This window comes from Platichthys flesus, chromosome 11 (genome assembly GCF_949316205.1).
Source record: "Platichthys flesus chromosome 11, fPlaFle2.1, whole genome shotgun sequence".
Taxonomy (NCBI): Eukaryota; Metazoa; Chordata; class Actinopteri; order Pleuronectiformes; family Pleuronectidae; genus Platichthys; species Platichthys flesus.
In genome coordinates, this window is record NC_084955.1 from 23,044,070 (window position 1) to 23,066,355 (window position 22,286).

Here is a 22,286-nt window from a genome sequence, read left to right on the forward strand (position 1 = left end):
AAATGTTAAATCCACATCAGATCCACTTCGCCTGCATCTCTGTAAATGATTCACGCTGATACGAGTTGTCTGTTCCGCGATCAACACGTAAACTATATAAGAGCTTTTTGAGGCAGAACCCCCTCCGGAACTCGTTAGCTGGCTTTTCTCGTTGAAACCTTCCGCTCACTGCTGTCAACATGGAGAGTCTGCTCCGCGCAGTGGCCGTGCTGGCCGTGTTGTTCTTGGGGTTGTTCCAGCAAGGAGCTGTTGTGGCCGACCGGCCGTACACATCTGTGCTGACTGTGACAAACGGACAGCGGTGGGGAACATGGAGGTGGCCCGAGATGTGTCCTGACCAGTACTTTGCTATTGGCTTCAGTACCAGGGTAAAGAAACTGATTTCTAACATTTTATCAGTTATTTTTTATTTAACTTAATCCTACTGAAGCAAATAAAATAACTTTCCATTGCTAAGTCCAATACTAACTTTTGCTTTCCAGGTAGTACACTGGCTAAAAAGCTGAAGGCCTTTAACTCAATGGACATTCTGCTTGTCCATAATTCATGTATTATACATTTTAAATTCTTCATCACTTATATATATATATATATATATATATATTATTATTGATTTAGTTATTCAACAAATTTTGACCTTCAATGTAGAACTGAAGTTTTGTTTGGGTTTTTATCATTTTCGTGACTTTTGTTTTTCTTATCCTGAAGGTAAAATAAGAAACTTTTTAATTATAAATACATCAGAGATTCGACCATGCAGCTTTTCATTCCTCACATTGTTTCACAAACTCCCAGTAAATAATGGAATTGTCCCTCTGACTCAAACTGGCTGTGAAAAGACACCTTCATTGCTGCTGGTTCAGAAGTTAAACAAAAGAAAAACTGGTTTAAAACCGATCTGCTTCTGGGAACTGAACTCTGTTTCCTCAGGTGGAGTCCAGACAGGGCGATGGCGACGACACAGCCATGAACGGCATCCGCCTCATCTGTGGCAAAGACGAAGACCAGAGCTCAACTTACACTGTGGAGTCTCACCCTGGCTTGTAAGTGTTCTGCACTGGTACCAGTCTCCAATCAGGCACCTTTCACAAACTGGACAACAAATAAATCCAGTATCAAAATGTGTTGACGCTTTGAAGATCAGTTATACACTGTGTGTATTTTAATCATCAAATCTGCAGTTTTTTGCAATAATACTTTTGTTAAATAATAGTGATTTGTATTTGTAGCTTGATTATGGAAAAAATCCTAATCACGATTATTTTGGAAAATATCGAAATCACGTTTATTCAGACTATAATGTTCCCTTATTCTGTCCCCATCTCAAACTTGAGATGAGGACAGAAGTGAATCAAATCTTATTCAGATTTGATTCACTCTGCTGTGTTTCCTGCTCTCGTCTCCAGCTGGGGCGACTGGTCCAGCCCTCAGTACTGCCCCAGTGGCGTGCTCACCTCTTTCCAGCTCCGCGTGGAGGGCAATCAGGGCAGAGGTGATGACACCACTGCCAACAACATCAGGTTCCGCTGCAGCAGCAACCCTGTGCTGGAGGGCAAAGGCCTGGACTGGGGCGAGTACGGCGGATGGAGCCAGGATTGTGTCAACGGAGGAATCTGTGGCATCGAGACCAGGATGGAGGACCAACAGGGGGGAGGGGACGACACCGCCCTCAACGACGTGCGCTTCCGTTGCTGTGACCGAACCCTGCAGGTAATTAAATCTCTGCAAATGTTATAAAACATGTAAATGGAATCGAGATAAAAGCACAATTTGGTTTAACAGATGAAAGACGTTTGTGACTTTTTTCAAATGTCGTTTTTCCTGTGACTCTGTTCTTTGCAGTTTCTGAATTTGTGCTTTATGTTTTTTTTTCCGACAGTGATTGACAGGTGATCAATTTGGCCCGCCCCTCCTCCTTTACCCTTAATTAAACAATGACAAATAATAAAGTGCTCATTTGAATTGCTGCTGTTTCTGTGACATTTTTTCTCAGTACCTTAAGTCTCTGATTAGGTTTCATTCCCTTTTATTAAAAACACAAACACTGAGATCAGAGTTCAGCCGAAAATTAACTGATAGTTATTAATAATAAGCTTTCAAGAGAAAGTTTCAAGTGTCGGCTTCGGCAACAAAGACAAAAAGATGAAGGAGCCATTTTTACACCTTGTCGTCGCCTCCTCGCCTCATCAGCACGAGATTCAAGATTCAAGATTCAAGATTTTTATTATCAAATGCACAACAATAACATTAAGCAGTCAGTGGCAGTGGAATGCTTGGTTCACAGGCTCTCTTCTAGCAATGCTCAAGTAATTACAACCTAAAAAATAAAATAGAAATAGTATAAAATAGAATAAAATAGAATATCAAAATTTAAATTAGAAAATAAAGTATATATATATAAAAACAGCTGAAAAGAAAATAAGGTGCTAGTTTGGTGGAGTTATTGCAGTTCAGAGGAGTTTAAAAGTCTTATGGCCTGGGGGATGAAACTGTCTTTGAGTCTGGTGGTGCGGGCCCGGATGCTGCGGTACCTTTGGCCAGACGGCAGCAGGCAAAAATGTTTATGGCTGGGGTGAAAGGGGTCTTTAATAATCCGACTGCTCTTCTTCCTGCACCGCTGGGTGTAGAGGTCCTCTATGGATGGTAGCGCCATCCTGATGATGTGCTGGGCAGACTTCACCATCCGCTGTAGAGCCTTACGGCTCAGGGCGGTGCAGCTGCCAAATCAGGCGGTGATGCAGCCAGTCAGGATGCTCTCTATTGTGCACCTGTAGAAGTTGCAGAGAATCCTGGAGTTCATGATGAGCCTCCGCAGCCTGCGTAGGAAGAAGAGCCGCTGTCTGGCCGTCTTCCTGACGGAGTCTGTGAGATTTGTCCAGGTCAGGTCATCAGTGATGTGGACCCCAAGGAACTTGAAGCTGCTGACTATCTCCACCGTGGTCCCGTTGATGGAGAGGGGGGGGGGGGGGGCGTTTTCCACTCCTTGTCTCTTCCTGTAGTCCACGATCAGCTCCTTCGTTTTACTGACCCTAAGATGGAGGTTGTTGTCCTGGCACCAAGATGTCAAGGCTCTGACCTCCTCTCTGTAGGCCTTCTCATCGTCGCCGGTGATCAGCCCTATGACAGTGGTGTCATCAGCAAACTTAACGATGGTGTTGACAGGGAGTACAGGAGAGGACTGAGCACGCAGCCCTGGGGGGCACCGGTGTTGAGAGTCAGGGTGAAGGATGTGGTGCTGCCGATCCGCACTGCTTGTGGTCTGCCCGTCAGAAAGTTCAGTAATCTGTATGAACAGCATTCTCATATATGTGTCCCTCTGGTCCAGGTGGGAGAGGGCAGTGTGGAGTGGGGTCCTCCTGGGCCTCTTCGATCTCAGCAGACGGGGAGTTACACTCAAAGCGTGCATAAAAAGTGTTCAGATCCTCTGGGAGAGATGCAGACACTACATCAGCACTGCTGGTTTTAGCTTTGTAGTCTGTGATGGTTCTCAGTCCGGTCCACATGTTTGAGTCCTTGTAATGGGACTCCACTTTGTCCCTGCAGAGTCTCTTAGCACTGCTAAAAGCACTCCGGAGCGCGTACCTAGATTTCCTGTATTCCTCCAGCTCCCCTGAGATTTAGGCAACAGTCCATGCTTTGAGTTTAGCATGGACGTCACCATTAATCCAGGGCTACTGGTTTGGAAATGTTCGCACAGTAATCCTGGGTACGACGTCATCGATGCATTTGCGGATGTAGCAGATGACCGCGTCTGTGTACGTGTTGATGTCATCATCCTGGAACACGCACCAGTCCGTTGTGCTGAAGCAGTCCTGAAGAGCCGGTCCACCGCTGAATGGTCCGAGTCACCGGTCTGTCACCTATAGGAAGGCAGCAGCAGAACGGAAACGTGATCTGATATGCCGAATGGGGGGCGGGGGAGGGCCTTATACGCACCCCGGAATGAAGTGTAAACATGGTCCAGCGTATTCGCTCCGCGCGTCGGACAGCTGATGTGCTGGTAGTATCTCAGCAGGACTTTCCTCATCTTGGCGTTGTTAAAATCCCCGGCCACGATAAACGCAGCCTCGGGCCGTGATGTCTATGTCCTGTCGATCACCGCATGCAGCTCGTCCAGTGCCTGGTTAGTGTCAGCGCTGGGCGGAATGTACACCGCTGTTATAATGAACGACGTAAACTCCCTAGGGATGTAATAAGGTCGGCATCTGATCATGAGGTGCTCCAGGTCCGGAGTGCAGCCTGAAGAAATAATCCTCACATCAGAGCACCACAGATTATTCACCATGGAGCAGACTCCCTTGCTCTTACCTGAGTTTGTTGTCCGGTCCTTACGATGAATGGAGACCCCCTCTGGAACAGTGGAGTCCGGGATCAAGGGATCGAACTAAGTCTCCGTGAAAACCAACACGTTACAAAACTCGATGTCTCGTTGAAAAGCCATCCTGCTATGAAGTTCGTCCAGCTTGTCGTCAGGGGACTGCACATTAGCCGAAGATGGCTCGGTAGAGGAGGCCGGTTCTCGTTTCCTCAGCCGGACCAGGATGCCGGCCAACGACCCTCGTTTCCTTCATCATCTCCTCCGTGTTCGAGGTACGGCAGGTAAACAGCGCCATGACAAGTCTCCTTTGTTTGTTGTTGGTGGTGGTGAAAAAGTATTTTCTGCCGTCAGCCCGATGGACAAAAGTTGTTCTCTATCATATATGATGACAGGGCTCGCTTTACCGGAGTGCACAATACAAAATAAAATAGAATAAATAACAAGATAGAAAAAAAGAGAAAAAAAGAGCAGAGCTGTGGGAGAGCGTGAGACACAGCAGCCTTCCTCTGCGCCGTCCTCCACATGTTAAGAGAGCGGCGTGTTTTCACTTCCTGTCTGATGAACCAATGAGCTCACGGTAAATTCAGATTAAGCTGGAGGCATTGACCCGGGCGTTTCCCACAATTCCTGTTGGAACAGAGGTAATTAGGAAATGACGGGAGGGGGTGTTCATTAATTTACAGTTTAAGGCCTGACAATGCTGGATAAGACACAGATTGGCACACACAGAGGTTATTGTATTAATTAATCGCTTTACAGTTAATCTGCAGGCGGAGTGGGTGCGGCTGGTTGAACGTGATATTATCAAACTTTGCCTTAATGGTTTTCAGATGATTTTACAAGTCGAGGCAAAGCGATTAGAGTTTGATACACACAACCGCAGAGTTTCTCTCCGCTCCGGTAAGAAATACACTCAGCTGACCTCTTATCTGGGGTTTGAAGCTCAAGTGCACTTGGTGATCTGCCAGGATCACGGACACGCTCATATCAGCAGGAGGAGAATTTACTGGAAACCATCAGGAACAATCTGAATCCTGTTTATTTCCCCACTAGATGGCAGTGATGTAACAAGTGGAGCTGCCCATCACCTCTCTAATAACCTGTGACTTTTATGATTCCGCATATGAAAATATATGGTGCAACCACACGGCTCCAGCAGAGAGATGCCCTCTGGGCACAAAGGCCTGAGCTCTGCACCGATCGATCTGGACACTGTACCATGTCCTGTGACAGCAGAGTTATTGATTATTGAACAACAGATAATTGACTCAGTTTTGATAGTTAGTAAAGAGCTGGAATAATTTGATATATGTAGATAAAGGTCATAAAAGTATTTTAGACAAGGCTGCAAAAACTTACTATCCTAATACAAAATAGTTTGTCAACCATACTTAGTTCACACTTCCTTGGCTTCATTTGCTTCTAGGTCTCTCTCCCTGTGCTTTAATTCAATGGATTATATAAAAGTTTCTCAGTCTTCTGCAGGTCATTTAGCTGCTAATGTTTTGCTCTGATCTTCTCCACACTCCAGTGTCGCCGGTTGTCAGGGTCCATCACACCGAGCCGGCTGACTACGGGGTGCGGACCATCCTCCACTGCAGCGTCTTGGGCTTCTACCCTCAGAAGGTGCAGGTGAGCTGGCTGAGGGACGGGGTGGAGGTCTCCAGCGACGTGTCGTCCACTGACGTCCTGGCCAACGAGAACTGGAGCTTCCAGGTCCAATCCTACCTGGAGCTGACGCCCAGGAGGGGGGAGAGGGTGAAAAAGTCTTCCCTCAGAGAAAGTATCCAGGATAGGAATGCAGCCATCTTTCACTGATGACGTCATCTGGAGCCATAGTCTGAGCAGGAGCAGTCGGGGGAAGAAGCCGAGGCCGATGAAACACGTGTTCGACCAATCGTGAGTGAGTCTCAGCTGTCAGTCATGACCTTACTCTCCTGTTTTGATAGCTTTCAGAGGCTGTTCACCTCGAGTGACTTTCACTTCTTATCTGACGGTAAAGTGGATCTCTGCATGTCCATGAAAAAGTGTGTTTCCAAAATTCCTCTTTATCTCTTTCCTGGCCCTGCTCATTTAATCTTTGTATAGACTTTAATACATGTAATTTACGGGAGGCTGTTGGTCCTTGGTGGAGAAATGTCCTATTGAACCATTGATTCTCAGCTCTCTGGAGATGTGGAAATGTTAAATCCACATCAGATCCACTTCGTCTGCATCTCTGTAAATGATTCACGCTGATACGAGTTGTCTGTTCCGCGATCAACACGTAAACTATATAAGAGCTTTTTGAGGCCGAACCCCCTCCATAACTCATCAGCTGGCTTTTCTCGTTGAAACCACTCACTGCTGTCAACATGGAGAGTCTGCTCCGCGCCGTGGCCATGCTGGCCGTGTTGTTCTTGGGGTTGTTTCAGCAGGGAGCTGTTGTGGCCGACTGGCCGTACACATCTGTGCTGACTGTGACAAACGGACAGCGGTGGGGAACATGGAGGGGGCCCGAGATGTGTCCTGACCAGTACTTTGCAGTTGGCTTCAGCACCAGGGTAAAGAAACTGATTTCTAACATTTATCAGAGTTATTTCTTATTTAACTTAAATCTACTGATGCAAATAAAGCTACTTAAATCACTTTTGCCAAATCATAACTTATATATATAATTATTAATTTAGTTATTCAACAAATGTTTACCTTAAATGTAGAACTGAAGCTTTGTTTGTGTTTTTGTCATTTTCGTGGCTTTTGTTTTTCTTATCCTGAAGGTAAACTAGGAAACTTTTAAAAATATCAATACATCAGAGTTCCGACTGTGCAGCTTTTCATTGTTGTTGTTGTTCAAGTTGTTTCACAAAGTCACAGTAAGTAATGGCATTGTCCCTCTGACTCAAACTGGCTGTGAAGAGACACCTTCATTTCTATTATTCCAACATAATGGGACAAAAATCAATATAATAAGTAAATAAAAAAGGTAAAAGTTTGTTTTATTGTGTTTGCAGTCATGAGGATTAACTGGTTCCTAACGAATGATCATACTAATCCTGATTATGCACTGACAACAATTTACAACAACCGGAGATGATTTTCAGAGTCAGAATTAGTTTTATTGGCCAAGTAAATTTTCAAAAACAAGGAATTTGACATATTAAAAAGTGGCTCTCTGTGTGCTTACGCAGAATACACATCACAACACACTTTTTCACCAGCTCTGACCTGTGACATCATGTGCGCTTGTTGCTGGTTCAGCAATTAAACAAATAAAAACTGTTTTAATCCGATCTACTTCAGGGAACTGAACTCTGTTTCCTCAGGTGGAGGCCAAACAGAGCGGAGGTGACGACACGGCCCTGAACGGGATCCGTCTCATCTGCACCTTATACGGGCACCGGACGCACATTGTGGAGTCTCACCCTGGCTTGTAAGTAAATAAAACCAAACATTGGTGCTGATAATAATGATCATAAAAAAGAGAAGTTATTTACAAAGATGTGACAGATTTCGAGAAATTATGACAACCAGTCAAGTTATTCGAAAACTCTACATAGAACTAATTAAATTTGCCTTTTCACAGGGAGTAGTTGTGAAATATATAAAATCTCATGTGACCCAGATGTAAATCCACTTGATTTTCAGTTGTAGCATGAAACAACATTATGTAAACTGCTCTGTCACATTTTGGTTTTCTTACTTTAATTTCTTTAAAATACAGCTGTCCCTGTGTGGAGAGCTGGTACACTGCTCAAAAAAATTAAAGGAACACTTTTTTATCAGGGTATGGCATGAAATCAATTGCACCTTTTTGAAAATTATCTGGTCCTTTAAGTAGCAGAGGGGGTTGTTAATCAGTTTCAGCTGCATTGGTGTTGATGGAATTAACAACAGGTGCACTATAGGGGCAACAATGAGACGACCCCCAATACAGGAGTGGTTTTGCATGTGTAGGCCATTTCAAGTTTCTCCCTCTTGATCACTTCGACTGGTTTTCCATTAGTGTTGGCTTTAGCTAGAGTCATTATCTCTACTGGGAGCATGAGGCGATTTCTTAACCCTACAGAAGTTGCACAGATTGTCCAACTCCTCCAGGATGGCACATCCATGCATGCCGTTGCAAGGAGATTTGATGTGTCTCCTAGCATAATCTCCAGAACATGGAGGAGATTCCAGGAGACAGGCAGTTACTCTAGGAGAGCTGGAGAGGGCCGTAGAAGGTCCTCAACCCATCAGCAGGACCGATATCTGCTGCTTTGTGCAAGGAGGAACAGGTTGAGCACTGCGCAAGCCCTACAGAATGACCTCCAGCAGGCCACTGGTGTGAATGTCTCTGCCCAAACAGTCAGAAACAGACTTCATGAGGATGGCCTCAGGGCGCGACGTCCTGTAGTGTGCCCTGTGCTCACTGCCCAGCACCGTGGAGCTCGATTGGCATTTGCTGTAGAACACCAGAATTGGCATGTCCGCCACTGGCGCCCTGTGCTTTTCACAGATGAGAGCAGGTTCACCCTGAGCACCTGTGATAGACGTGAAGGGGTCTGGAGAAGCCAAGGAGAACGCTATGCTGCCTGCAACATCGTTCAGCATGACCGGTTGGGTGGTGGGTCAGTGATGGTCTGGGGAGGCATATCCATGGAGGGACGCACAGACCTCTACAGGCTAGAGAACGGCAGTCTTACTGCCATTAGGTATCGGGATGAAATCCTTGAACCCATGGTCAGACCCTACGCTGGTGCAGTAGGTCCTGGGTTCCTCCTGATGCACGGTAATGCCCGGCCTCATTTGGTAAGGGTATGCAGGCAGTACCTGGAGGATGAAGAAACTGATGCAATTGAATGGCCCTCACGATCGCCTGACCTAAACCCGATAGAACACCTCTGGGACATTATGTTTTGGTCCATCAGACGCCGTCAGGTTGCTCCTCAGACTTTACAGGAGCTCACTGATGCCCTTAGACAGATCTGGGAGGACATCCCACAAAACACCATCCATTGTCTCATTAGGATGATGCCGCGACGTTGTCAAGCATGCAAACAAGCACGTGGGGGCCACACAAGATATTGAGAAGCATTTTGAGTTGCAGAAATTTAATTTTGGCAAAATGGACAAGCCTGCCACATCACTTTTTCACTATGATTTTCGGGGTGTCTATAAAATTTAGCCCTCTGTAGGCTGAAAACTTTCATTTCCATCAAAGATGTGGCATCCTTTTGTTCCTAAGACATTAAACTGTGTATATCAGTATAAATTCTAACATACTTTTTTTTCACAATGAGATCTGATGTGTTTTCAAAGTGTTCCTTTAATTTTTTTTGAGCAGTGTATTTAGAAGCAGGGAATCTGATGTTGGACAGAAATGAACTTATCAGTAGAAACTCTTTATTTCTTTGAGTCACTTAGGTGTTTTTTATCATTGTATTTAATTATTCAGCTGGTCAGATCGTCTGTCTCAGTGGATCTAACCTGTCGGTCCTGTGAAGGTTAAATAAGAATAAGGTTTTCAAAATAGTTGTTTTGGAAGCAGCAGGAAGCTGGAGACAGTTTCCACATCATGGAAATCATAACATTATTTTCCCAGGATTTCGAGTTCAGGGTTCAGATGTTGAAACGTCTCGTCTTCGTGTTTCCGAACCAAACCTTGGCTCTTATTCAGATTTGATTCACTCTGCTGTGTTTCCTGCTCTCGTCTCCAGCTGGGGCGAATGGTCCAACCCTCAGTACTGCCCGGGTGGCGTGCTCACCTCTTTCCAGCTCCGCGTGGCGACCCTTCGGGGCATTTTTGCTGACGACACCGCCGTCAACAACATCAAGTTCCGCTGCAGCAACGGCCATGAGCTGGAGGGCAGCGGCCTGGACTGGGGGGGGTACGGCAGGTGGAGCCAGGATTGTGGCCATGGAGGAATCTGCGGCATCGAGACCAAGATGGAGGCCCGACAGGGGAAAGGGGACGACACCGCCCTCAACGACGTGCGCTTCATTTGCTGTGGCAGATCCCAGAAGGTAATTAAATTAAAGCCCGGGAAGAGCTGAGACTCAAAGTAATTACCTCTGCCAATGTTATAAAACTTGTAAATGGAATCGAGATAAAAGCTCAGTTTGGTTTAACAGCTGAAGGACGTTTGTGCCTTTATTCAAATGTTGTTTTGTTCATAATACTGTAACTCTGTTCTTTGCAGTTTCTGAATTTGTGCTTTATGTTTTTTTTTTTCGACAGTGATTGACAGGTGATCAGTATGGTCCGTCCCTCCTCCCTTACCCTTAATTAAACAATGACAAATAATAAAGTGCTCATTTGAATTGCTGCTGTTTCTGTGACGTTTTTTCTCAGAACTTCAAGTCTCTGATTAGGTTTCATTCCCTTTTATTAAAAACACAAACACTGAGATCAGAGTTCAGCCGAAAATTAACTGATAGTTATTAATAATAAGCTTTCAAGAGAAAGTTTCAAGTGTCGGCTTCGGCAACAAAGACAAAAAGATGAAGGAGCCATTTTTACACCTTGTCGTCGCCTCCTCGCCTCATCAGCACGAGATTCAAGATTCAAGATTCAAGATTTTTATTATCAAATGCACAACAATAACATTAAGCAGTCAGTGGCAGTGGAATGCTTGGGTCACAGGCTCTCTTCTAGCAATGCTCAAATAATTACAACCTAAAAAATAAAATAGAAATAGTATAAAATAGAATGAAATAGAATATCAAAATTTAAATTAGAAAATAAAGTATATATATATATATAAATATATATAAAAACAGCTGAAGAGAAAATAAAACAACAATAGTGCAATTTGTGCAATGGTGCAATTGTGCAAATATGTCACGGTGCTAGTTTGGTGGAGTTATTGCAGTTCAGAGGAGTTTAAAAGTCTTATGGCCTGGGGGATGAAACTGTCTCTGAGCCTGGTGGTGCGGGCCCGGATGCTGCGGTACCGTCGGCCAGACGGCAGCAGGCAACATTGTTTATGGCTGGGGTGAAAGGGGTCTTTAATAATCCGACTGCTCTTCTTCCTGCACCGCTGGGTGTAGAGGTCCTCTATGGATGGTAGCGCCATCCTGATGATGTGCTGGGCAGACTTCACCATCCGCTGTAGAGCCTTATGGCTCAGGGCGGTGCAGCTGCCAAATCAGGCGGTGATGCAGCCAGTCAGGATGCTCTCTATTGTGCACCTGTAGAAGTTGCAGAGAATCCTGGAGTTCATGTGGAGCCTCCGCAGCCTGCGTAGGAAGAAGAGCCGCTGTCTGGCCGTCTTCCTGACGGAGTCTGTGAGATTTGTCCAGGTCAGGTCATCAGTGATGTGGACCCCAAGGAACTTGAAGCTGCTGACTATCTCCACCGTGGTCCCGTTGATGGAGAGGGGGGCGTTTTCCACTCCTTGTCTCTTCCTGTAGTCCACGATCAGCTCCTTCGTTTTACTGACCCTAAGATGGAGGTTGTTGTCCTGGCACCAAGATGTCAAGGCTCTGACCTCCTCTCTGTAGGCCTTCTCATCGTCGCCGGTGATCAGCCCTATGACAGTGGTGTCATCAGCAAACTTAACGATGGTGTTGACAGAGAAGACAGGAGAGGACTGAGCACGCAGCCCTGGGGGGCACCGGTGTTGAGAGTCAGGGTGAAGGATGTGGTGCTGCCGATCCGCACCGCCTGTGGTCTGCCCGTCAGAAAGTTCAGTAATCTGTATGAACAGCATTCTCATATATGTGTCCTTCTGGTCCAGGTGGGAGAGGGCAGTGTGGAGTGGGGTCCTCCTGGGCCTCTTCGATCTCAGCAGACGGGGAGTTACACTCAAAGCGTGCATAAAAAGTGTTCAGATCCTCTGGGAGAGATGCAGACACTACATCAGCACTGCTGGTTTTAGCTTTGTAGTCTGTGATGGTTCTCAGTCCGGTCCACATGTTTGAGTCCTTGTAATGGGACTCCACTTTGTCCCTGCAGAGTCTCTTAGCACTGCTAAAAGCACTCCGGAGCGCGTACCTAGATTTCCTGTATTCCTCCAGCTCCCCTGAGATGTAGGCAACAGTCCATGCTTTGAGTTTAGCATGGACGTCACCATTAATCCAGGGCTTCTGGTTTGGAAATGTTCGCACAGTAATCCTGGGTACGACGTCATCGATGCATTTGCGGATGTAGGAGATGACCGCGTCTGTGTGTACGTGTTGATGTCATCATCCTGGAACACGCACCAGTCCGTTGTGCTGAAGCAGTCCTGAAGAGCCGGTCCACCGCTGAATGGTCCGAGTCACCGGTCTGTCACCTATAGGAAGGCAGCAGCAGAACGGAAACGTGATCTGATATGTCGAATGGGGGGCGGGGGAGGGCCTTATACGCACCCCGGAATGAAGTGTAAACATGGTCCAGCGTATTAGCTCCGCGCGTCGGACAGCTGATGTGCTGGTAGTATCTCAGCAGGACTTTCCTCATCTTGGCGTTGTTAAAATCCCCGGCCACGATAAACACAGCCTCGGGCCGTGATGTCTATGTCCTGTCAATCACCGCATGCAGCTCGTCCAGTGCCTGGTTAGTGTTAGCGCTGGGCGGAATGTACACCGCTGTTATGATGAACGACGTAAACTCCCTAGGGATGTAATAAGGTCGGCATCTGATCATGAGGTGCTCCAGGTCCGGAGTACAGCCTGAAGAAATAATCCTCACATCAGAGCACCACAGATTATTCACCATGGAGCAGACTCCCTTGCTCTTACCTGAGTTTGTTGTCCGGTCCTTGCGATGAATGGAGACCCCCTCTGGAACAGTGGAGTCCGGGATCAAGGGATCGAACTAAGTCTCCGTGAAAACCAACACGTTACAAAACTTGATGTCCCGTTGAAGAGCCATCCTGCTATGAAGTTCGTCCAGCTTGTCGTCAGGGGACTGCACATTAGCCGAAGATGGCTCGGTAGAGGAGGCCGGTTCTCACGTTTCCTCAGCCGGACCAGGATGCCGGCCAACGACCCTCGTTTCCTTCATCATCGCCTCCGTGTTCCAGGTACGGCAGGTAAACAGCGCCATGACAAGTCTCCTTTGTTTGTTGTTGGTGGATGTGAAAAAGTATTTTTTAGCGTCAGCCCGATGGACAGAAGTTGTTCTCTATCATATATGATGACAGGGCTCGCTTTACTGGAGTGCACAATACAAAATAAAATAGAATAAATAACAACAAGATAGAAAAAAAGAGAAAAAAAAAGCAGAGCTGTGGGAGAGCGTGAGACACAGCAGCCTTCCTCGGCGCTGTCCTCCACATGTTAAGAAAGCGGCGTGTTTTCACTTCCTGTCTGATGAACCAATGAGCTCACGGTAAATTCAGATTAAGCTGGAGGCATTGACCCGGGCGTTTCCCACAATTCCTGTTGGAACAGAGGTAATTAGGAAATGACGGGAGGGGGTGTTCATTAATTTACAGTTTAAGGCCTGACAATGCTTGATAAGACACAGATTGGCACACACAGAGGTAATTGTATTAATTAATCGCTTTACAGTTAATCTGCAGGCGGAGTGGGTGCGGCTGGTCGAACGTGATATTATCAAACTTTGCCTTAATGGTTTTCAGATGATTTTGCAAGTCGAGGCAAAGCGATTCGAGTTTGATACACACAACCGCAGAGTTTCTCTCCGCTCCGGTAAGAAATACACTCAGCTGACCTCTTATCTGGGGTTTGAAGCTCAAGTGCACTTGGTGATCTGCCAGGATCACGGACACGCTCATATCAGCAGGAGGAGAATTTACTGGAAACCATCAGGAACAATCTGAATCCTGTTTATTTCCCCACTAGATGGCAGTGATGTAACAAGTGGAGCTGCCCATCACCTCTCTAATAACCTGTGACTTTTATGATTCCGCATATGAAAATATATGGTGCAACCACACGGCTCCAGTAGAGAGACGCCCTCTGGGCACAAAGGCCCGAGCTCTGCACCGATCGATCTGGACACTGTACCACGTCCTGTGACAGCAGAGTTATTGATTATTGAACAACAGATAATTGACTCAGTTTTGATAGTTAGTAAAGAGCTGGAATAATTTGATATATGTAGATAAAGGTCATAAAAGTATTTTAGACAAGGCTGCAAAAACTTACTATCCTAATACAAAATAGTTTGTCAACCATACTTAGTTCACACTTCCTTGGCTTCATTTGCTTCTAGGTCTCTCTCCCTGTGGTTTAATTCAATGGATTAAATAAAAGTGACTCAGTCTTCTGCAGGTCATTTAGCTGCTAATGTTTTGCTCTGATCTTCTCCACACTCCAGTGTCGCCGGTTGTCAGGGTCCATCACACCGAGCCGGCTGACTACGGGGTGCGGACCATCCTCCACTGCAGCGTCTTTGGCTTCTACCCTCAGAAAGTGCAGGTGAGCTGGCTGAGGGACGGGGTGGAGGTCTCCAGCGACGTGTCGTCCACTGACGTCCTGGCCAACGAGGACTGGAGCTTCCAGGTCCAATCCTACCTGGAGCTGACGCCCAGGAGGGGGGAGAGGGTGAAAAAGTCTTCCCTCAGAGAAAGTATCCAGGATAGGAATGCAGCCATCTTACACTGATGACGTCATCTGGAGCCATAGTCTGAGCAGGAGCAGTCGGGGGAAGAAGCCGAGGCCGATGAAACACGTGTTCGACCAATCGTGAGTGAGTCTCAGCTGTCAGTCATGACCTTACTCTCCTGTTTTGATAGCTTTCAGAGGCTGTTCACCTCGAGTGACTTTCACTTCTTATCTGACGGTAAAGTGGATCTCTGCATGTCCATGAAAAAGTGTGTTTCCAAAATTCCTCTTTATCTCTTTCCTGGCCCTGCTCATTTAATCTTTGTATAGACTTTAATACATGTAATTTACGGGAGGCTGTTGGTCCTTGGTGGAGAAATGTCCTATTGAACCATTGATTCTCAGCTCTCTGGAGATGTGGAAATGTTAAATCCACATCAGATCCACTTCGTCTGCATCTCTGTAAATGATTCACGCTGATACGAGTTTTCTGTTCCGCCATCAACACGTAAACTATATAAGAGCTTTTTGAGGCCGAACCCCCTCCAGAACTCATCAGCTGGCTTTCTTCGTTGAAACCTTCCACTCACTGCTGTCAACATGGAGAGTCTGCTCCGCGGCGTGCTGGCCATGTTGTTCTTGGGGTTGTTTCAGCAGGGAGCTGTTGTGGCCGACTGGCCGTACACATCTGTGCTGACTGTGACAAACGGACAGCGGTGGGGAACATGGAGGGGGCCCGAGATGTGTCCTGACCAGTACTTTGCAGTTGGCTTCATTACCAGGGTAAAGACACTGATTTCTAACATTTATCAGAGTTATTTCTTATTTAACTTAAATCTACTGATGCAAATAAAGCTACTTAAATCACTTTTGCCAAATCATAACTTATATATATAATTATTAATTTAGTTATTCAACAAATTTTTACCTTAAATGTAGAACTGAAGCTTTGTTTGTGTCTTTGTCATTTTCGTGGCTTTTGTTTTTCTTATCCTGAAGGTAAACTAGGAAACTTTTAAAAATATTAATACATCAGAGTTCCGACTGTGCAGCTTTTCATTGTTGTTGTTGTTCAAGTTGTTTCACAAAGTCACAGTAAGTAATGGAATTGTCCCTCTGACTCAAACTGGCTGTGAAGAGACACCTTCATTTCTATTATTCCAACATAATGGGACAAAAATCAATATAATAAGTAAATAAAAAAGGTAAAAGTTTGTTTTATGTGTTTGCAGTCATGAGGATTAACTGGTTCCTAACGAATGATCATAATAATCCGGATTATGTACTGAGAACAATTTACAACAACCGGAGATGATTTTCAGAATCAGAATCAGAATCAGTTTTATTGGCCAAGTAAATTTTCAAAAACAAGGAATTTGACATATTAAAAAGTGGCTCTCTGTGTGCTTACGCAGAATACACAACACACTTCTTCACCAGCTCTGACCTGTGACATCATGTGCGCTTGTTGCTGGTTCAGCAATTAAACAAATAAAAACTGTTTTAATCCGATCTACTTCAGGGAACTGAACTCTGTTTCCTCAGGTGGAGGCCAAACAGAGCGGAGGTGACGACACGGCCCTGAACGGGATCCGTCTCATCTGCACCTTATACGGGCACCGGACGCACATTGTGGAGTCTCACCCTGGCTTGTAAGTAAATAAAACCAAACATTGGTGCTGATAATAATGATCATAAAAAAGAGAAGTTATTTACAAAGATGTGACAGATTTCGAGAAATTATGACAACCAGTCAAGTTATTTGAAAACTCTACATAGAACTAATTAAATTTGCCTTTTCACAGGGAGTAGTTGTGAAATATATAAAATCTCATGTGACCCAGATGTAAATCCACTTGATTTTCAGTTGTAGCATGAAACAACATTATGTAAACTGCTCTGTCACATTTTGGTTTTCTTACTTTAATTTCTTTAAAATACAGCTGTCCCTTTGTGGAGAGCTGGTACACTGCTCAAAAAAATTAAAGGAACACTTTTTTATCAGGGTATGGCATGAATTCAATTGCACCTTTTTGAAAATTATCTGGTCCTTTAAGTAGCAGAGGGGGTTGTTAATCAGTTTCAGCTGCATTGGTGTTGATGGAATTAACAACAGGTGCACTAGAGGGGCAACAATGAGACGACCCCCAATACAGGAGTGGTTTTGCAATTTCTTAACCCTACAGAAGTTGCACAGATTGTCCAATCCTCCAGGATGGCACATCCATGCATGCCGTTGCAAGGAGATTTGATGTGTCTCCTAGCATAATCTCCAGAACATGGAGGAGATTCCAGGAGACAGGCAGTTACTCTAGGAGAGCTGGACAGGGCCGTAGAAGGTCCTCAACCCATCAGCAGGACCGATATCTGCTGCTTTGTGCAAGGAGGAACAGGTTGAGCACTGCGCGAGCCCTACAGAATGACCTCTAGCAGGCCACTGGTGTGAATGTCTCTGCCCAAACAGTCAGAAACAGACTTCATGAGGATGGCCTCAGGGCGCGACGTCCTGTAGTGTGCCCTGTGCTCACTGCCCAGCACCGTGGAGCTCGATTGGCATTTGCTATAGAACACCAGAATTGGCATGTCCGCCACTGGCGCCCTGTGCTTTTCACAGATGAGAGCAGGTTCACCCTGAGCACCTGTGATAGACGTGAAAGGGTCTGGAGAAGCCAAGGAGAACGCTATGCTGCCTGCAACATCGTTCAGCATGACCGGTTGGGTGGTGGGTCAGTGATGGTCTGGGGAGGCATATCCATGGAGGGACGCACAGACCTCTACAGGCTAGAGAACGGCAGTCTTACTGCCATTAGGTATCGGGATGAAATCCTTGAACCCATGGTCAGACCCTACGCTGGTGCAGTAGGTCCTGGGTTCCTCCTGATGCACGGTAATGCCCGGCCTCATTTGGCAAGGGTATGCAGGCAGTACCTGGAGGATGAAGAAATTGATGCAATTGAATGGCCCTCACGATCGCCTGACCTAAACCCGATAGAACACCTCTGGGACATTATGTTTTGGTCCATCAGACGCCGTCAGGTTGCTCCTCAGACTTTACAGGAGCTCACTGATGCCCTTAGACAGATCTGGGAGGACATCCCACAAAACACCATCCATTGTCTCATTAGGATGATGTCGCGACGTTGTCAAGCATGCAAACAAGCACGTGGGGGCCACACAAGATATTGAGAAGCATTTTGAGTTGCAGAAATTTAATTTTGGCAAAATGGACAAGCCTGCCACATCACTTTTTCACTATGATTTTCGGGGTGTCTATAAAATTTAGCCCTCTGTAGGCTGAAAACTTTCATTTCCATCAAAGATGTGGCATCCTTTTGTTCCTAAGACATTAAACTGTGTATATCAGTATAAATTCTAACATACTTTTTTTTCACAATGAGATCTGATGTGTTTTCAAAGTGTTCCTTTAATTTTTTTTGAGCAGTGTATTTAGAAGCAGGGAATCTGATGTTGGACAGAAATGAACTTATCAGTAGAAACTCTTTATTTCTTTGAGTCACCTGAGATGTGTCCTGACCAGTACTTTGCAGTTGGCTTCAGCACCAGGGTAAAGACACTGATTTCTAACATTTATCAGAGTTATTTCTTGTTTAATTTAAATCTACTGATGCAAATAAAGCTACTTAAATCACTTTTGCCAAATCATAACTTATATATATAATTATTAATTTAGTTATTCAACAAATTTTTACCTTAAATGTAGAAATGAAGCTTTGTTTGTGTTTTTATCATTTTCGTGGCTTTTGTTTTTCTTATCCTGAAGGTAAACTAGGAAACTTTTAAAAATATTAATACATCAGAGTTCCGACTGTGCAGCTTTTCATTGTTGTTGTTGTTCAAGTTGTTTCACAAAGTCACAGTAAGTAATGGAATTGTCCCTTTGACTCAAACTGGCTGTGAAGAGACACCTTCATTTCTATTATTCCAACATAATGGGACAAAAATCAATATAATAAGTAAATAAAAAAGGTAAAAGTTTGTTTTATTGTGTTTGCAGTCATGAGGATTAACTGGTTCCTTACGAATGATCATAATAATCCTGATTATGCACTGACAACAATTTACAACAACCGGAGATGATTTTCAGAATCAGAATCAGTTTTATTGGCCAAGTAAATTTTCAAAAACAAGGAATTTGACATATTAAAAAGTGGCTCTCTGTGTGCTTACGCAGAATACACAACACACTTCTTCACCAGCTCTGACCTGTGACATCATGTGCACTTGTTGCTGGTTCAGCAATTAAACAAATAAAAACTGTTTTAATCTGATCTACTTCAGGGAACTGAACTCTGTTTCCTCAGGTGGAGCCCAAACAGGGCGGAGGTGACGACACGGCCCTGAACGGCATCCGCCTCATCTGCGGCAAAGACGGGGACCGGACGCACATTGTGGAGTCTCACCCTGGCTTGTAAGTAAATAAAACCAAACATTGGTGCTGATAACAATGATCATAAAATAGTTATTTACAAAGATGTGACAGATTCCGAGAAATTATGACAACCAGTCAAGTTATTAGAAAAATTTACATAGAACCAATTAAATTTGCCTTTTCACAGGGAGTAGTTGTGAAATATATAAAAACTCATGTGACCCAGATGTAAATCCACTTGATTTTCAGTTGTAGCATGAAACAACATTATGTAAACTGCTCTGTCACATTATGGTTTTCTTACTTTAACTTCCTTAAAATACAGCTGTCCCTGTGGAGAGCTGGTATTTAGCAGCAGAGAATCTGATGTTGGACAGAAATGAACTTATCAGTAGAAACTCTTTATTTCTTTGAGTCACTGAGGTGTTTTTTATCATTGTATTTAATTATTCAGCTGGTCAGATCGTCTGTCTCAGTGGATCTAACCTGTCGGTCCTGTGAAGGTTAAATAAGAATAAGGTTTTCAAAATAGTTGTTTTGGAAGCAGCAGGAAGCTGGAGACAGTTTCCACATCATGGAAATCATAACATTATTTTCCCAGGATTTCGAGTTCAGGGTTCAGATGTTGAAACGTCTCGTCTTCGTGTTTCCGAACCAAACCTTGGCTCTTATTCAGATTTGATTCACTCTGCTGTGTTTCCTGCTCTCGTCTCCAGCTGGGGTGAATGGTCCAACCCTCAGTACTGCCCGGGTGGCGTGCTCACCTCTTTCCAGCTCCGCGTGGCGACCCTTCGGGGCATTTTTGCTGACGACACCGCCGTCAACAACATCAAGTTCCGCTGCAGCAACGGCCATGAGCTGGAGGGCAGCGGCCTGGACTGGGGGGGGTACGGCAGGTGGAGCCAGGATTGTGGCAATGGAGGAATCTGCGGCATCGAGACCAAGATGGAGGCCCGACAGGGGAAAGGGGACGACACCGCCCTCAACGACGTGCGCTTCATTTGCTGTGGCAGATCCCAGAAGGTAATTAAATTAAAGCCCGGGAAGAGCTGAGACTCAAAGTAATTACCTCTGCCAATGTTATAAAACTTGTAAATGGAATCGAGATAAAAGCTCAGTTTGGTTTAACAGCTGAAGGACGTTTGTGCCTTTATTCAAATGTTGTTTTGTTCATAATACTGTAACTCTGTTCTCTGCAGTTTCTGAATTTGTGCTTTATGTTTTTTTTTTTCGACAGTGATTGACAGGTGATCAGTATGGTCCGTCCCTCCTCCCTTACCCTTAATTAAACAATGACAAATAATAAAGTGCTCATTTGAATTGCTGCTGTTTCTGTGACGTTTTTTCTCAGAACTTCAAGTCTCTGATTAGGTTTCATTCCCTTTTATTAAAAACACAAACACTGAGATCAGAGTTCAGCCGAAAATTAACTGATAGTTATTAATAATAAGCTTTCAAGAGAAAGTTTCAAGTGTCGGCTTCGGCAACAAAGACAAAAAGATGAAGGAGCCATTTTTACACCTTGTCGTCGCCTCCTCGCCTCATCAGCACGAGATTCAAGATTCAAGATTCAAGATTTTTATTATCAAATGCACAACAATAACATTAAGCAGTCAGTGGCAGTGGAATGCTTGGGTCACAGGCTCTCTTCTAGCAATGCTCAAATAATTACAACCTAAAAAATAAAATAGAAATAGTATAAAATAGAATGAAATAGAATATCAAAATTTAAATTAGAAAATAAAGTATAAATATATATAAAAACAGCTAAAGACAACAATAGTGCAACTTGTGCAATGGTGCAATTGTGCAAATATGTTACGGTGCTAGTTTGGTGGAGTTATTGCAGTTCAGAGGAGTTTAAAAGTCTTATGGCCTGGGGGATGAAACTGTCTTTGAGTCTGGTGGTGCGGGCCCGGATGCTGCGGTACCTTTGGCCAGACGGCAGCAGGCAAAAATGTTTATGGCTGGGGTGAAAGGGGTCTTTAATAATCCGACTGCTCTTCTTCCTGCACCGCTGGGTGTAGAGGTCCTATATGGATGGTAGCGCCATCCTGATGATGTGCTGGGCAGACTTCACCATCCGCTGTAGAGCCTTATGGCTCAGGGCGGTGCAGCTGCCAAATCAGGCGGTGATGCAGCCAGTCAGGATGCTCTCTATTGTGCACCTGTAGAAGTTGCAGAGAATCCTGGAGTTCATGTGGAGCCTCCGCAGCCTGCGTAGGAAGAAGAGCCGCTGTCTGGCCGTCTTCCTGACGGAGTCTGTGAGATTTGTCCAGGTCAGGTCATCAGTGATGTGGACCCCAAGGAACTTGAAGCTGCTGATTATCTCCACCGTGGTCCCGTTGATGGAGAGGGGGGCGTTTTCCACTCCTTGTCTCTTCCTGTAGTCCACGATCAGCTCCTTCGTTTTACTGACCCTCAGATGGAGGTTGTTGTCCTGGCACCAAGATGTCAAGGCTCTGACCTCCTCTCTGTAGGCCTTCTCATCGTCGCCGGTGATCAGCCCTATGACAGTGGTGTCATCAGCAAACTTAACGATGGTGTTTACAGGGAGTACAGGAGAGGACTGAGCACGCAGCCCTGGGGGGCACCGGTGTTGAGAGTCAGGGTGAAGGATGTGGTGCTGCCGATCCGCACCGCTTGTGGTCTGCCCGTCAGAAAGTTCAGTAATCTGTATGAACAGCATTCTCATATATGTGTCCCTCTGGAACAGGTGGGAGAGGGCAGTGTGGAGGGTGAGGGAGATGGCATCTGCAGTCGACCTATTTGACTTGTAGGCAAACTGAAGAGGGTCCAGAGAGTCAGGGAGGGAGGAGGTGATGAATGGTTGGACCAGCCGCTCAAAGCACTTCATGATGATGGAAGTGAGTGCTACTGGGCGGTAGTCGTTCAGGCAGAGGATTTTTGCAGGGACAACAGACTGGAGCAGTGACATGTTGAAGATTCTGTGAACACATCTGCCAGCTGATCTGCACAAACCTTGAGAGCTCGGCCAGGGATCCCATCAGGTCCAGGTGCCCTTCGTGTGTTGATCCGGTTGAGAGATTTCCACACGTCTGCCCTGGATATGACGGGGGGGCAGCGGTCCTCCTGGGCCTCTTCGATCTCAGCAGACGG

The 22,286-nt window shown here is 45.3% G+C and overlaps 2 protein-coding genes across 2 annotated transcripts; both read left to right on the forward strand.

Annotated features, from left to right (window-relative positions):
- The first annotated feature begins 56 nt into the window (after positions 1-56).
- On the forward strand, positions 57-20,486 carry LOC133964998 (vitelline membrane outer layer protein 1 homolog). The gene is made up of 6 exons (XM_062399358.1): positions 57-368; positions 931-1,043; positions 1,407-1,710; positions 19,099-19,205; positions 19,883-20,189; positions 20,404-20,486. Exons 1-6 carry the CDS (start codon positions 180-182, stop codon positions 20,404-20,406), a joined length of 1,023 nt encoding a protein of 340 aa, XP_062255342.1. The 5' UTR covers positions 57-179; the 3' UTR covers positions 20,407-20,486.
- On the forward strand, positions 6,643-10,600 carry LOC133965002 (vitelline membrane outer layer protein 1 homolog). The gene is made up of 4 exons (XM_062399364.1): positions 6,643-6,861; positions 7,624-7,730; positions 9,997-10,303; positions 10,518-10,600. The coding sequence occupies exons 1-4, from the start codon at positions 6,673-6,675 to the stop codon at positions 10,518-10,520; spliced, it is 606 nt and encodes a 201-aa protein (XP_062255348.1). The 5' UTR covers positions 6,643-6,672; the 3' UTR covers positions 10,521-10,600.
- Positions 20,487-22,286: the final 1,800 nt, after the last annotated feature.